We start from the raw sequence: 15,900 nt of genomic DNA, 5'->3' as shown, positions 1-15,900 counted from the left end.
AAATTTGTCAAGATACTGAAAACAATAATTTGATCCCTTTTGATATATTTGTATTCTACAACATTTTTTGTATTTTAGTTCAAATGATAGTAACAAAATCAATGCGATACGCTCACCAAAATGGACGGGAATTTTTAATTGAAATAGATGAGATGAAAGCTTTTCTTGGAATGAATTTAGTTATGGGCTATCATGTTTTACCATCTTTGAGAGATTATTGGGCTACAGAGCCAGATATGGCAGTACATTTTATTTCAAATATTATGCCACAGGCTCGATTTGAAGGCATACGTAAAAATCTACATTTTTGTAATAATGAAATAGTAAGGGAACCTACTAGCCGAAACTTTGATCGAGCATATAAAATTAGGCCCAGGATAACACATTTGAATGCATCGTTACAAAGTGCTCTCAATATTAGGTTTACAATGAAAAGAACCTGGAAGGAAGTCTTTTGACCAGCCTACAGTTTAGGCAAGTCGTAGCTCGGAGATTAGTCAACGGCGTTACTCGCCCAGACACAGAGATGTTCTTACTTCTAAAGCAAGTGCTGTACGAAAGTCTATAAAGTGCCAGTTACTACTACATCCAATGGAAAAGGCCAGTGCCAGAAAGAGATGCGTAAATTGTGCCAAGATTAAAAGAGGAAAACCGTACATATAATACTTGTTCTATTTGTAAAGTTCATCTTTGCTATACAAATGAAAGAAATTGTTTCGCTTACTTTCATAACCAGTAAAGTTTAGTAAATTGATTATTTAGGTAAAGTAATTATATTATTTCATTTAAAAATAAGAATACGTGTAATAATAATAGCGATTTATGTTATTAAAACCTCTAATTAATTTATAATTTATGTAATTACAAAGATGATTTTTATGGTAAAAAATTACCTCTTACGACCATAGGGACAACCGTGTCCCATAAAAAAAGTAAAAGTAATTTTAATTTTTTTATTTAAAAATATGTGTATTAGATCGATAATTAACTATTTTAAACAGTTAAAATAATTGCAATACCTCTCAAAACCTTATGGTCCTGAAAGGGTTAATAATACGGAGTGGATATTTTCGTGTGAAGCTGTTACGCATACATACCAATAATGTAACTACTACAAAAATACTAGTAAACGTTAAACAACTTTGAACTTTACCGTCAATACCTACGACTCGATTTCGGAGGCAGTATGCGGCAGTGTGCCTATGATAGGTTTATGTGTGCAAAAATTATATACTAAATATAAGCACAGGTTTCAAATTCAAACACAGTATATATAAAATTCCCGTATATTAATTATATATTATACAAAATTAACTTAAAGTGGAATCAATAATAATATCATAATGACAAACTGACTTAATTTATATCATCGTTTCCTTGATAGATTTTATTCTTTAGTATATCAAAATATGTATTATGCTTGAATAGCCTCTACGCGTTAGACCAATTTGCACAAAATTTGTAAAAAGTAAAAAAAAATATTCCTTAAATAATGAAATAAAAACATTTATTAATTTAAAGAAGGCTACTATAATACTGTTTTAATAAAAGCGATAGTTGTTACCTAAAATATTTAATAAAAATTTTAAATAAGTAAAAAACCGAGTACTTAATGTGTTCTAGATTTTCTCCATGTTGATATACCAATAGTATGAAGAAGAGGGAATTTGAAACATAGTGTACTTAGTGGTGGAATCTAATACTACACCCAGAGCGGAGAAATAAAAACAATATATTCCCGTAAGTGGAGATAGAACCTATAACCATCGCGTTTACAGTCAAAGAATAACATTAACACTAAGTTTTTAATTAATTTAAAACTAATTAGATCCACTTCAACGCGTAGAGGTTACAATTAGTATAAATTAATTATATTTGATCATCGTCGTCAGTACACATGAAATATTAAGCCTACATAATTAAATATAAAAAAAGCTATAAAATAGTACAATTAGCACAGAAATCGTATATACATAATTTCAATTTTTGCTGTAAATTATGTTGCGGCCAGTAATTATTATATAACAGCAAATCTGTGTGACACATTAAAAAAATACAACAATTAAGCATGACGCTATGCATATATGAGACGATCAGTGTATTGTACAAAATATTTGTTTACGTAAGAAAAAAATCATATATAGTATAATAAAATGTTTATGAAAATTAGTGTAATATGAATAGTTTTGACTGAATACGAATAATATTCCTTATAATATACTTCGACGTGGTGAGACTCAATAAAATATTGATTAACCTCCACATTACATCCACAATTAAACAATTATATTATTTTTCGACTTTCACTGCCGGCCTGATATACAATAGTCAATAATATATAATCCGAATTAACTAATAAACTTACCAAGCCTATAAATATCTGCAACAGCGTTAGCTCAATATACTATAATAAATATTTATTTAATAATAATGATTTAATAAAAAAACATTACATTTCACTAGCCGTCCCCTTTACTTCGAAGCTACAAAAATGAACGTAGCCGTTAGGCCTCAGGTGGTAACAAGGGAGTTCACACTCCGTTAAATACACATTATTTTGAATTAATTTCAGTTAATTAAGCTAGAAATTTTATATAACATAATAGTTCTAATAAAGTATTCATTAGATGTTAATAGGCAGTTTTCGTTTAATTATTTTTAATTAATTTCCGTACAGTGGAGCAAGTTGATTCCTCTTTTGTACAACGACAAAAATACGTATCTGAATACGATGTTACTGCATATTGAATATCTATAGTCATTATGCTATATCATTTCTTTTTTAATTTTATTTTAATGGCCTGCTATTGCGATGGCAAATATTTTTTATTAGTCCAACGTTTTGTTCTAATTATAAAATTTATTTGTCAAAATGCTTATAGTAGAAACGTATGATTTTAAACTCAAAGAAAATATTACTCTGTAAATGTTTTTTTATATACATAAATGTTACGTGAATATATATAACCACTTTATTAAATTTCAGAAGCACAATTGTGTATTATATAGAAAACAAATTATATATTACATTATGCGGAAATATTTTTCGAAGGCGTCAACACGCATGCTCAATAATATTACAGTATTGTAAAGCGCTAGCTATAAAATTAAAAGGATTTTGTGTTCCATTCCATTATAATATTTAAATAATTCACTAAAATTCATAAGTCGTAATCGTACAATTTAGAATAAAAACAACCAATAAGAAAAAATAAAAATTATTGTATACAGGGTGGAATTGTCAGCACCACTTTAAATGAAACCACAGTTTTAACTACTCTATTAAAGCCTAGTATAATTCGGAAAAAAAATAATTCCCAAAAATGAAAAAGTTATTTTTTCAAACAAAATAAATAATAAAATTATCGTTTTAAAATAAAACACCATTTGTATAGTTTAACATAGGCACGCACACACTTATCTGTCAAATCGGAAACGTCGCACACGTATGTGTGCGGCACACGTATGTGTGCGTCACACGAAGTACAGGTATGGATAAAAATCGTGAAATGAAAAAAAATATCCTATGTCCAAACTGTTGAGGTACCTTGATTAATTTCTTAGGTGTGGGTTTGAAATATATCACCCTATATGCAGTTTCGATAAAAGAAGCGCTGCCTCTTCCACCCTGTATAAAAATAACATAAATTTTAAAAAATATACGTCAGGTTTATTTTTGATAGAACACGATCATTTTGTTGTATATTTCATGTCTACTTTGTCTTTATTCCATGATCACGACGAAACAATTGCAAGTACTTAAAATTTGATAATGTTATCACATTATACCTAATGCTTAATTTTAAAAAAGGTTTACAGAAAGAAGACTGCTCGAAAAATCGATTGGTAATCAATATTCTTTCGATGATATTTTCTACATTCAAACATTGAGTACATTTATCGGTTCGGTTCGGTTCTTTATTTATGGTGCTTCGAGAGTACATTTATACAAACAAAAACATATTCATGTTACCTAAATTAATATAGCACAACAAATACCCTACAATTAATTTAAATACAAATAAAACAAAATAATAAATCTCAATTTTTGTTTAAAATTATTAATAAAGGAACAACAAATGTATTTGGTTGGTTGACATTGTTTATACAGAAAATTAATCATATAGGTCATGTACCGTAAAGTAATATTTTTTTTTTAAAGTAAAAACAATTTATCCAATATATTTTCGATGCAAAATGCATAAGTAAGTGGTTATTTTATTTTCATATACTTTAAATGTGATATAATATCTCTGCTACAGTCCAATAATATTTGTTCGAAAGTTTCATTAACGTATTATAACGAAAACATACGTAATTTAAATAGTTAATTTAAATCCAAATTAGCTTTATTTTTTTTTCTACAAAACTCAAATATTGTATACAAATATAACGTTAACACATTTAGGAACTAGCAATCAAAATTTCAAAACAGTCTTCATAGTTTACACTAAAATTGAAAATTCTATCGAAACAAAACTACAATTAATTAATTTATAATAATTAAGTAATACGCATTAAGAATAGAGATCAATGAATTATACGTACAAAGAGATGGAAAAAATATTGCAGTAAAAAATTATTACCTACAGATTACAACAGAAATATTACGTTTATTTATTTGTAAAATTAAATTTAAATATAGTAAAAGTCACGTATACGCAAAGAATTCATTACAAAAATAAACTTATTTATCTAAAGAAATTCAAGAACAAAATATCAGTTTCGTTATAAAAAATTGTATGGACATATAAAAAACACGCCAATAAAACCGCCGAGTATTATTTTTTAACTCCAATTGTGCTACTCCAATCGAGCTATAAGGATGGATGATAGATAAGTAATATAATTTAGCTTGACAAAGAAATTAAGTGTAATGGAAGCTATCGTTCGAAGTTTTGACGATGTTATAGCTGTTTCTTAGAAAATTTAAGATTATATGTAAGTGATTTAATTTACGTTTATTATGTATATAGGTGATGATATATAGGCAAATTCTATAACAGTTCAAAATTTAAAAAATATGTAATAACAAAAAGTGTTTACTAAAAGTATTTATATTAAAAAGAGCCACGAATCACTATACTTTATTTGTGAAATCTCAATCGTTAACTCCCATTATAACTTAATACATTTTACTAAAACCTAATTAAATGCTAAAAAGCCAACCTTTACAAGTTTAATCCTTATTGTCTTATATTCGAATTTGCGCTTCGAAATTCAATTGACATTTAAAAATTTTACTAAAACAATTTCGCTCTACACTACACAAGAACCACAAAAATTAAAAAACGAATTCAACAATATAATGGAATAAAAATTCATTTTAAAAAATGGCAGTGTCCCAATTCACTTAAATAATTGATTCATATAGGTTTGATTATTTAAAACAAGTTGTTTTATAATTTTGTTGTTAGCAATAAATGGCGGAAAAAGTGCAAAGAATATTTTATTTTTCACTCAAAGACTTATAAGACGAGACGACACGACACAGACAAGATAAGACAATGACTTAAAGGTATTACAGCCAAACTTTTGTTTGATAATTTTGTTATTAACTATCGATTGCGAGAAAGGTGCAAAGATATTTTTGGCAATGACTAAAAAGATATACATACATTCTTTTTGGAAAATGTACTAAGAGTCTACTCCTTTAATATCACACAATATATTTGTTCATTTTAACATGTGTATATTACATTAAATTTTAAAATTTGGTCGGCGGCTGCTAATTTAAATAGCTGTAACCTAACCTAACCACATAAATACATACATGGTTATAATTTGTTTTTGAAAATGTCTCCAAATTTTATCATTAAGGCATATCCACGCAAGTTTTAAAATACATACACACCATCATCAATTTAATACACTTTTGATCACAAAAATGACCATTTATGCAAAAAATTTTTTATCTTTAATTAACAACGCACAAGCAACACTAAAAAGGTTTTTTATTTTTACTTCACGCTGTATCCTGTATGTAGTAGGCAGAGAGAACCTAGTGTAGAGACACTTCATTTTCTCCGCACACACACGCACGCAATGAAATCAAATCAATCCTACGAATAAGAATCAAACCTACAACCGCCGCGTGCACACTCTGATGGCCCCAAAAAGGGCCATTAAAAAATTTTATATATTCGAACATTAAGTCGTATCTCAGTGATGGCCGACAGTCGCGGTTTTTTCTTTTTGTTCACGAAAAAATTTTGACAACCGTTGTTTTTGTAGATCATTGTAATTCTTATTCGACATGCGGACTTCTTCCAGAAGTTTCTGGACTGCCTTATTTTTGGGTGATATTTTGTCTGCGTGTTTTAGGTCTGTGAGGGCCGCGTCATAGTTTTTAAGGGCGAAATTTGCTTGACCACGGCGGTATAGAGCCTTTTCGTTGCGAGGATCGATGTGCAACACCTGTAGAGCATATTAATGAATATCAAACATTTTATCCTACTAATATAATACATGTAAAAGTTTGTGAGGATGGATGTTTGTTCCACTTTCACGCAAAAACTACAGAATGGATTTAGATGAAACTTTATAATAATATAGTTTACACATGAGAATAAAACAGCCTACAATTTATGTAAAAAAATTGTACAATTTTGTTAATAACAATAAGTTTAAGCGGGCGAACCAACTGGATTTATTTTAAATGAAATTCTGTTTTTATAAGTTGGATATCGTGGGTTTATTATGTTTATTGTGACGCAGGACAGTATCTTAACGCACTGAGATTTTGTTTCGTGTATACGGTCATATTAGTTGTAGACAATCACTATTTTTTAAAGATTTTTACTTTCTTTACATTATATCCTAGGATATCTTTTTTGACTTAAATACGTTAGTAGTCAATAGAAGAATTTACTGAAGAAGAAAAAGTAACAAACATTTAGTAACTCGCGTAATATATAAAAGATTTATTTTTACAACAATGTATTTGAAATCTTTAAATAGTCAAAAGCTTTATGGTTTACCTTAAATAATATAAAACTTAGATGAAAAAAATCTTTTCCTTTTAAAATTTTAATTTAATATCTTACATCTGAACAGCTTTTAATGGAGGCTCGATAGTCTTCTAATTTGGAGTAGCACGCGGCCAAGTTGAGATTGCATTGTAGACTGTATGTTGTTATTTCTTCATAAACTAAAAACAAAAACAATTATTTTTTCACTTCACAGAGTGAACCTGTGCAAGCCTGAACCTGAAGCTGGTGTTAAGACACGCTGTTTTCCAGTAAAATATTTCCGTTCCACAGTTTCCGCCGAATTCTGGAGGCATTGCATGTTGAATGGCGTGGTTCAACGCCGCGCTTAGCCTAGTTACGAATGTGAGAAATTGAAAATATTAAATATATGATTTCCTCGAATGGGAATCGAACCCACTTGTTGCGGCTGTAAACCTGTTGTGTTTACAGCCGTACACTTGTGCCCTGCGCCACGACTGGCCTGATTCAATAAACAAATGATTTAAAAATGTTATTTATGTATTTAAATAAACTATAATTATATAATTTTAATTGTGCCATAGAACCTGATTGCATGAAACTATTAAAAGAAATTTATTAATCTTTATTATATCAATTATAATCTTTAAAGATATTATTCTCATTTTTACAAGCATAAATATTATAATTCTATATAAAAAAAAATAAGGAAGCCGGCAAATGATTTTTTGTCAAGTTATAAGCCCTTTCAATAAAGGCTTTTTAGAAAAATATACAACTACAATAATCTTTCCCCGTAATGAGAATCAAGCCTACGACAATCGTTTTACCAATCAGACGATTAATATAATTTTGATGATTATTACAGATTCACATACTTACAATTATCATATCCTTTTTTAATATCGTGTAAACTTTGTCTAGCGTATTCTAGAAATCGGAGACTCTTGTGGTACTTCCTCGCGGCAGCTTTATATCGAAAAGTTCCAAATAATTTGTTACCACTCTCTTTGATATTGCGTATGTTTTGCATTAACTCTTCTATCTGAAATATAATATTTTCTTGCTTAACGCTGTATACCACTATCCTAATGTAAAGTTCTTGAGCTATTGGGTGCTGAGTGACGGATACGTTATTACGTTTCGTTGCTAAAATATTAATTATTTATTTTTCTCGAGTGAGAATCGAATCCACAGCCGTCGCATTTACAGTCGCACGCTTGTGCTCCTGCCTCACGACGGCTTCGAAAAGAAAATATTTTTTAGTAGTATGTGCCGAATACAGCAGGGTGGGCAGAGGGAATGTAATGTTAAAACATTCCGTTAGCAATCGACAAACAATTAGACTTTCGATGACCATGTTATTCAAGTTGAGAAATTTTGCAAATATATATTTTAGATCCATCCTATTAGCCTTTCAACGACCACTGTTGGACATAGGTATTTTAGATATACAGAGTATAAAAATCAAATACAAAACGCACAGTAAGATTGGTGCGCAGATCCTCTGGATACTCCGGCATGTGGTCAGCGGTGCCGTCGCTACAACACACGTCCCAGTTATCGAAGTCTTTTATTTCGCCGCAATCTTCTATTATGCATTCCTATGGGGAAATGTAAAATAACGTTATATATCAAGTATTCACTTTAAAGTCAGAGGGAAAACTAATATTAAAACACTTCGTTCCCTACGCACCGTTCAATTTTCTAGTTAAGCAATAAAGTTCAACGCCGCGCTTTATCTTGTTACCAGATTCAAGAAATAAATAATATAATTCGTTGCAGCGAGTGGGAATCAAATTCACGACCATCGCATTAACAAGCACACATTGTCCCACTGCCATGGTTTATTATTTAAAAAATCAATATACATGTTAAAAATTAATGATTATAATTGTAAAATAATAAACTTTATTTGTAGTATCTACCTAATGCTATTACAGTAACGCTTTCACAATCGTATGTATGACGTTATTATTGGTTTGAAATAGACTGCTGCTGCTGATGTCGATATTACATTTAAAAGAATACATAATAATACAAGATTATTACAGAAAAAAACCTAACCCAATTACCATTGTTATTACACATTTATTTTTATTGTATTTATATTATTAAAGAAGCCACAATGGTAGTTTTTTATTATTATTTATTGTTTTCAAATAATTAGAGTGCGGTGTTTAATTCCGCCCGTCAACACGTAATGTCTCATTTATTGAACGGTTCTTGGGGAAAGGACTGTCTTAAAACTAGGATCCCTATGTCTACCCTGCTACTGTAGCTGGGTAACTGTTAAGTTTCATTTAAATCTGTTCAGTAATTTTTGTGTAAAAGTGGAATAAACATCCATCCTAAAAAAAATTACATTTATAATATTATGAATAGGATAGGATTAAAGTATAGGATATGTCTTAATCTCATATTAAAGGTGTAACTGATCACTGTTATTGGAAGAATTTGCAAATGTAATAAAACCCAAAACAATGACTTTTTTTATAACCGTTCGTAAATTTAATTTTCACTCTGGTATTTTCTCAAACTTTAACATTTATAGTGTATGTTTTATTTCAATCGGTTCATAAATAAAAAGATTATGTGAGTATAAACTACTGCATGCAATAATATTACTACAAAATAATTGTTTTCTAGAATTGGCTTTAATTTTCAATGTATGGATCATGTCTTTAAAGTGATAATGTTATTAATAGATCACGAACGTAATTTAGATAAGAAAATATAAATTTTGCAGTACAATTGAACGATGCCACTAGTTCTAATAGATTAGAGCATTAGTTTATTCATTAGAGGCCAGTCGTGGCACAAGAGCAAAAGAGAGTAGCTATAAATGCGATAGGTTAAGGTTGGATTTACACTCAAGGAAATGAAATATTTAATATTTTCATTTCTACGCTCTGGTGTCGAGGCAAAGCGCGGCGTTGAGATCCATCACTCAACACGCAATGCCTCCAGAATTCGGCAGAAAATGGGCAGTGGAGTGTCTTGAGACTCGGCTCCCTCTGCCTACCCTGCTACATGCGAGATACAAGGTTCGCAATAAATTACTATCTAAAGTTATGCGACTATACTTAAAAGAATTCGGACACCAGAATATAATGTAAAACTAAATCAAAAGGAAAAAAACATATTTAAAATAATCTCACCACTTTGGGCCGTCCATCGTCTGCCAGCCTCTGTATCTCCACCACAATGCCCAAGCCCGCCAGCACTCTACCGAACACTACGTTAGTGTCATCTAAATGTGGACACGGCACGCTTGTGACGCAGAACTGTGAACCATTTGTGTTTGGACCCGCATTGGCCATGCTGAGGACCCCGGTTTCATGCTAAATATGAGAAAAAACCGGTCAGGTAAATGAGAAGTACAACTTAAAAAATTTACTATTTCCATTTACTTCGCTCTGGTGTCAAGGCAAAGCGCGGTGTCGAGTTTTGATCAACATGCAATGCCTCACAGAAAGTGAGGAATGGAGTGTCTTGACACTAGGTTCCCTCTGCCTACCCTGCTGTGTGTGGGACACAGCGTGAAACTGACTTTCATAACAATACAACAGTTTTCAATATTTACCTGATAGACAGAGACAGGTGGAGAGAAAAAAAATATATAGATTTCTCTATGACTATAAATATGAATATTACATATAAGCAAAAATGCAAAAAACATATTTACCTGTAGTTTAAAATTTTCATCTTCAAACGTAGGACCGTATATGCTCTCGCCACCAGTCCCATCTCCATTGATTATGTCCCCACCTTGCACCATAAACTGTGATATTGCTGTAAAAAATAAAACAAAAAATTTAAAATATATTTTATCCATTAATGACCTACACAATTAAATTGATCAAAATTGAATATTTTTATAGAATCGTAATAAGATAAGAAAATAGAATGTAAGAAGAAAAACAATACGAGTGATTATGTCCAAATTATCTCCGCTAAATAGAGGCCATCGTGACCCATTGGAACAAAGGTGCGACTGTGACGTGACGGTTGTGGGTTCATTCCCCACACAAGGGAATGAATTATTATTTTCAATTGTTCGCTCTGGCACCAAGGCAAAAACCTGGCGTTGAGTTCCGCCACTGAACATGCAATGACTCGAAAAATTCGGCAGAAAGTCAGGAACGGAGTGTCTTAACACTAGGTTCTCTCTGCCTACTCTGCTGTGAGTGGAATACTATTGTTATACTAGTATTATTTTTAGCTCCACTATATAAATCGAAGGGCCCTAGGTAAAGTATCAAAAGCGAAAAATCGCTATGTTTTTACGCTCTTTTAAACTACTATATTAGCAGTGTAGTTATGATTCTTTTTTCAAAAAAAAAAATATTTTTGCGTTTTATAAACGTCGAAAACTTGTTGTTAGTGCTTCAAAACAGTTACTTGCAATTTTTCAACTTCGATATTTTACATAGTTACCGTCGAAATATGTTTTATTAAAATTTTCTGGTTTAAACTCCATGCCCTAAATGAAAAAAATATAATAATACTGTCATTTATATGTAAATATATTATTGCATTTGTTGCATATAGCGTTTTGCAATAAACAGTGATCAAGGTTAATACTTCATGAAATATCCATAACTCTGTATTGATTGACTGAAAGACAATTACTCTGTCAAGGTTTGACCACAAGTTCAAACTTTAAATAGTTATTTGTTAAACAACATAATATAATAATAATAAATAATGGCCCTAAGTAATGAATTTTCCTGACTAAAAGTGTATGAATTTCCTCATATAAATTAAAAAAAATGGTAATATTCATTTTAATTTTACAGTTTTCCTTGTCGTGAGACAAATAATAAACAATTTATTTAAATAAACTACTATTTAAAAAAAACTTTAGTAAGTAAATAATGTACAGCAGAATTAAAATATATCTTAATGTTATTATGTGTGTTTGTCACTCTACCTGTGAATAGTTCCAAAAGGTGGCTCTGTTATCTAAACATAAATCATAGTGAAAACATGTATAATATTTATTATTTTTATTTCAATTTCACATTGTATCACCACACACATATAGCATGGTGCAGAAAATTATGCAGAGAACCTGGGAAAAACTGGTAAGACACTTCATACTCCTATGAAGTGTCTTACCACCTTCCCTACATTCCACTAAATTCTTGATGTATTGTGTGTTGAGTAGTGGAACTCAATGCAGCATCGAATGAAATTTGAACATACAATCATTGGGTTTATGACCACAAAGCCCTTGAATGTTGTTTATTATAACTCAGAACATATCTTATTTAGAAGAATGGGTATGCTAGTAACACAGTATAAATAATAGTATAAATTACCTTTATGAAATCGAACTCCTTTAAAATGGAGAGGTTTTCCACAGATCCCAATACCTTTTTCTCCAGTGCAGAGAGCTCGAAAGTTCTCCGCCGTTTTAGGCACAACATCATGTCTCAATTCCACTACAATACGCCCAGCTTCAACATGATAACATAAAATAAATTAGAAAGAGTAGCTTGAACAGTATAGGCATATGTTTATGTTTATTTGAAATTAAAATGGGTCCAATTAAACCAATTCATCATTAAAAAGGCCCAGCATCGGCATGGTGAACTTGTGGAATGCTAAATAGGTTGTTCTCAAGATTAATCTATTTATATATTTTTTTAATCTTGTTAAATATTATATGCATATTTATAAAGAGCAAGCAAGTTTAATGTATGTAGTTTAATGTATGACAAATACTTTGTCCTTATCTAATATGTTATAGACAATAGCAAATATATGTATAGTATAGTAACATGGAAAATAGCATATCTATGTATTTTATTTTATAAATACTAACAAAGCAAATTTACAAAACAAAAGTACTGCAATAAAGTATTATGTTTATAAAATTCATGAATGTGTCCAATGTGTATTCTAAAAAAAATATATAACAATTTTCCTACACAATTAGTCACTATATGAAATCATGACAAAGTAATAAAAAATACTTTATTATTCTATTTACATACAATGAGTATCAAATTGTAGATATATAATGCACATGTATCTAACATGTAACAATGTGAGGCACGCTGACAAATGCACTCAATTTGTAACATAACAACCATACAAAACTTACGCGGCCTCGGCCCACTGAACTGAATATAAAATCTAAAAATTCTAATAAGAATAATCATAAATAAACCATAACTAAGAAATACTAACATAACCCTTATTTAATATTAACAGGCAAGGCGACATTTATTTATTTCAATAACTTAAGTTAATATTATAACTAACCTTTCTCTCCATCGATTAAGATATCTAAGAACACTAAAGGATTTCTTTGTTTTTGCTGAGTCCTCGTTATCATTCTTTTCCATAAATGACGGCAGGTTTGCCGATTATAAGAAATAAAGCGTATACATAAATCTAAACAAAGCACTAATTAACCATTTCATGGTTATTTCATCTTACAAAAACCGTTGAGTTCATTTAACTAAATAAAAACAAAGTAAAAATAGTAGGCCCGACGCCGACCTACCCCAAACACCAAACACAGAGACGGTAAAAATTAATAAAAAAATGACACAAGTTCGTGTCAGATAGTTATTGTTGCTATATAATAATATTGATAATAATCTACAGATAAATTGCCAAGTCGAAATTAATACTGTTGTAGTACTGAACTACTGACATACGTTATAATATTTACAGAAAAAGAAGAAAAATTAAATCTTATCATCGTATTTGTTATATATTATATAAACGAATTATTATTTAAATTATATAACCTCGTAGTTGTCAGCAAAACTCAAAGGTGTACTTTACTTTAATAAATGATTATTCAAAGACAGGCGGCACAAAACGGTATGGTAAAAATAGGCGTTAGTGCACTAGCAATACTCAGCAGTCTTTCGTGTTGTCATTGTCAATAAATTATAAATAAGTTGTCATTTGTCAGGCGTTGCGTCATCGCCGTCATCAAGATTTATGATAGTTAATTTATTGGATTGTGCAGCTATGTGTTTTAATTCGTGAAAATATACAGCTTTTCCTGTAAGTATTAAAAGTTATGAAGATATTCAACAGTTCCGCATAAAAAAATAAGTGTTTTTATAGTTTTTGCGAGACTTCAATGATAACAACTGGTTTGAAGGTATAAGTGTAGGTAACGACGGTCACTTATTGACAATTCTGTTTTCAGATTCTACGATGTCTTCGTCAGCAATTTATATACTGGATGTAAAAGGTAAAGTCCTCATATCCAGGAACTACCGTGGAGATGTTGACATGGGTGTTATAGACAAATTCATGCCACTCCTAATGGAGAAAGAGGAAGAAGGCATGTGGACACCCTTATTGCAAACAAGCGAATGTACATTTGCATATATCAAGACAAACAATCTCTATATTGTTTCTACTACTAAAAAAAATGCTAACATTGCTCTTGTTTTTGTATTCCTTTATAAAATAGTTGAAGTCATGACTGAATATTTCAAAGAACTTGAAGAGGAAAGTATTCGTGATAATTTTGTTGTAATATATGAATTAATGGATGAACTTTTAGATTTTGGATATCCCCAAACTACTGATAGCAAAATCTTGCAAGAATATATAACACAAGAAGGTCATAAGTTGGAAATGCAACCTCGTATTCCTATGGCAGTCACTAATGCTGTTTCTTGGAGATCAGAAGGTATTAAGTATAGAAAGAATGAAGTATTCCTTGATGTGATAGAATCTGTTAATTTATTGGCTAATTCGAATGGTAATGTTTTGAGAAGTGAAATTGTTGGTGCCATCAAAATGAGAGTTTATTTATCTGGTATGCCTGAGCTACGTCTTGGACTGAATGACAAAGTATTGTTTGAAAGTACTGGTCGAGGAAAATCCAAGTCCGTAGAGTTAGAAGATGTGAAGTTCCATCAATGTGTTAGGCTCTCACGCTTTGAAAATGACAGGACCATATCTTTTATACCCCCAGATGGTGAATTTGAGCTAATGTCTTACAGGTTAAATACTCATGTTAAACCTTTGATATGGATAGAATCTGTCATTGAACGGCATGCCCATTCCAGAGTGGAGTATATGATCAAAGCTAAGTCGCAATTCAAGAGACGCTCAACAGCTAACAATGTTGAGATTATTATACCTGTTCCTGCCGATGCTGACTCTCCGAAATTTAAGACCACTATTGGAAGTGTAAAGTATACTCCAGAGCAAAATGCAATTACCTGGTCCATCAAATCCTTCCCTGGTGGAAAAGAGTATTTAATGAGAGCTCACTTTGGTCTACCATCAGTTGAGTGTGAAGACACTGATGGTAAACCACCAATTCAAGTAAAATTCGAAATTCCTTATTTCACAACTTCTGGTATTCAAGTAAGATATCTAAAAATCATAGAAAAAAGTGGTTACCAAGCACTGCCATGGGTAAGATACATCACTCAGAATGGAGACTATCAGTTGAGAACTAACTAAGATAAATATTTTTTGTTTTTGTTACATTCCTTATATGCTTAAGTTGCACTTAGTATGTAATTATAATCATTATATATTCACACTTACTTAATTATATATAGAAGTATTATTATATAAGCATTGTTTGACGATATAATAAAAGTCCCAAATTAATGTTGTATATTATTTCATTCCTGAACCTGTCATTTTCAGCTTTATGATGTTTACTACATATAGCACATGGATCCTAGTGACACTTTCCCAAATTCCCATTTTACACCGAATTTCCGAGGCATTGTATAGTAAGTGGGGGAATTTAAAACAGCCTTGTTGCCCTAGTCAAGATTTGAATCTGAGTCAGAATCGAACTCACATCACAACCTATAATATAATTAAAATGTTTAATAATTTTTATTTAATATTTAAATATTTCTTTAAAAAGACGTAGAATTTGTTATTTTTAGTAAGTTTCACAGCAGTACAGCTGTAAACTAAGAGAGGCTTGTAGAGT

At 30.7% G+C, this 15,900-nt stretch overlaps 2 protein-coding genes across 2 annotated transcripts; one reads left to right on the top strand and one right to left on the bottom strand.

Moving 5' to 3' along the window:
- Positions 1–1,272: 1,272 nt before the first annotated feature.
- On the bottom strand, positions 1,273–13,509 carry Cyp40 (Cyclophilin 40). Its single transcript, XM_085196057.1, has 8 exons — positions 13,227–13,509; positions 12,278–12,415; positions 10,639–10,745; positions 10,112–10,294; positions 8,435–8,554; positions 7,833–7,995; positions 7,047–7,150; positions 1,273–6,417 (listed from the first exon to the last, which is right to left on the bottom strand). The coding sequence occupies exons 1-8, from the start codon at positions 13,297–13,299 to the stop codon at positions 6,163–6,165; spliced, it is 1,143 nt and encodes a 380-aa protein (XP_085052183.1). The 5' UTR covers positions 13,300–13,509; the 3' UTR covers positions 1,273–6,162.
- Positions 13,510–13,825: 316 nt separating this feature from the next.
- AP-1mu (adaptor protein complex 1, mu subunit) lies at positions 13,826–15,563 on the top strand. The gene is made up of 2 exons (XM_085196056.1): positions 13,826–13,985; positions 14,134–15,563. Exon 2 carries the CDS (start codon positions 14,142–14,144, stop codon positions 15,408–15,410), a length of 1,269 nt encoding a protein of 422 aa, XP_085052182.1. The 5' UTR covers positions 13,826–13,985; positions 14,134–14,141; the 3' UTR covers positions 15,411–15,563.
- The last annotated feature ends 337 nt before the right edge of the window (positions 15,564–15,900 follow it).

This window comes from Heliconius melpomene, chromosome 13 (genome assembly GCF_056956725.1).
Source record: "Heliconius melpomene rosina isolate 202511_hmr_F chromosome 13, ASM5695672v1, whole genome shotgun sequence".
NCBI lineage: Eukaryota > Metazoa > Arthropoda > Insecta > Lepidoptera > Nymphalidae > Heliconius > Heliconius melpomene.
Note: the sequence above shows the minus strand (reverse complement) of the source record. Positions and strands in the feature narration are given on the sequence as shown.

What these genes read in the sequence shown, in the direction of transcription:
- Cyp40 (XM_085196057.1), bottom strand. Translation starts at nt 13,299, where the DNA reads ATGATAACGAGGACTCAGCAAAAACAAAGAAATCCTTTAGTGTTCTTA. An exon ending in AGGAGTTCGATTTCATAAAG is followed by an intron (nt 10,746 to 12,277) that starts GTAATTTATACT and finishes TATTTTTTACAG; the next exon opens with CAATATCACAGTTTATGGTG. An exon ending in TAAAAAAGGATATGATAATT is followed by an intron (nt 7,151 to 7,832) that starts GTAAGTATGTGA and finishes TTTTGTTTTTAG; the next exon opens with TTTATGAAGAAATAACAACA.
- AP-1mu (XM_085196056.1), top strand. Translation starts at nt 14,142, where the DNA reads ATGTCTTCGTCAGCAATTTATATACTGGATGTAAAAGGTAAAGTCCTC.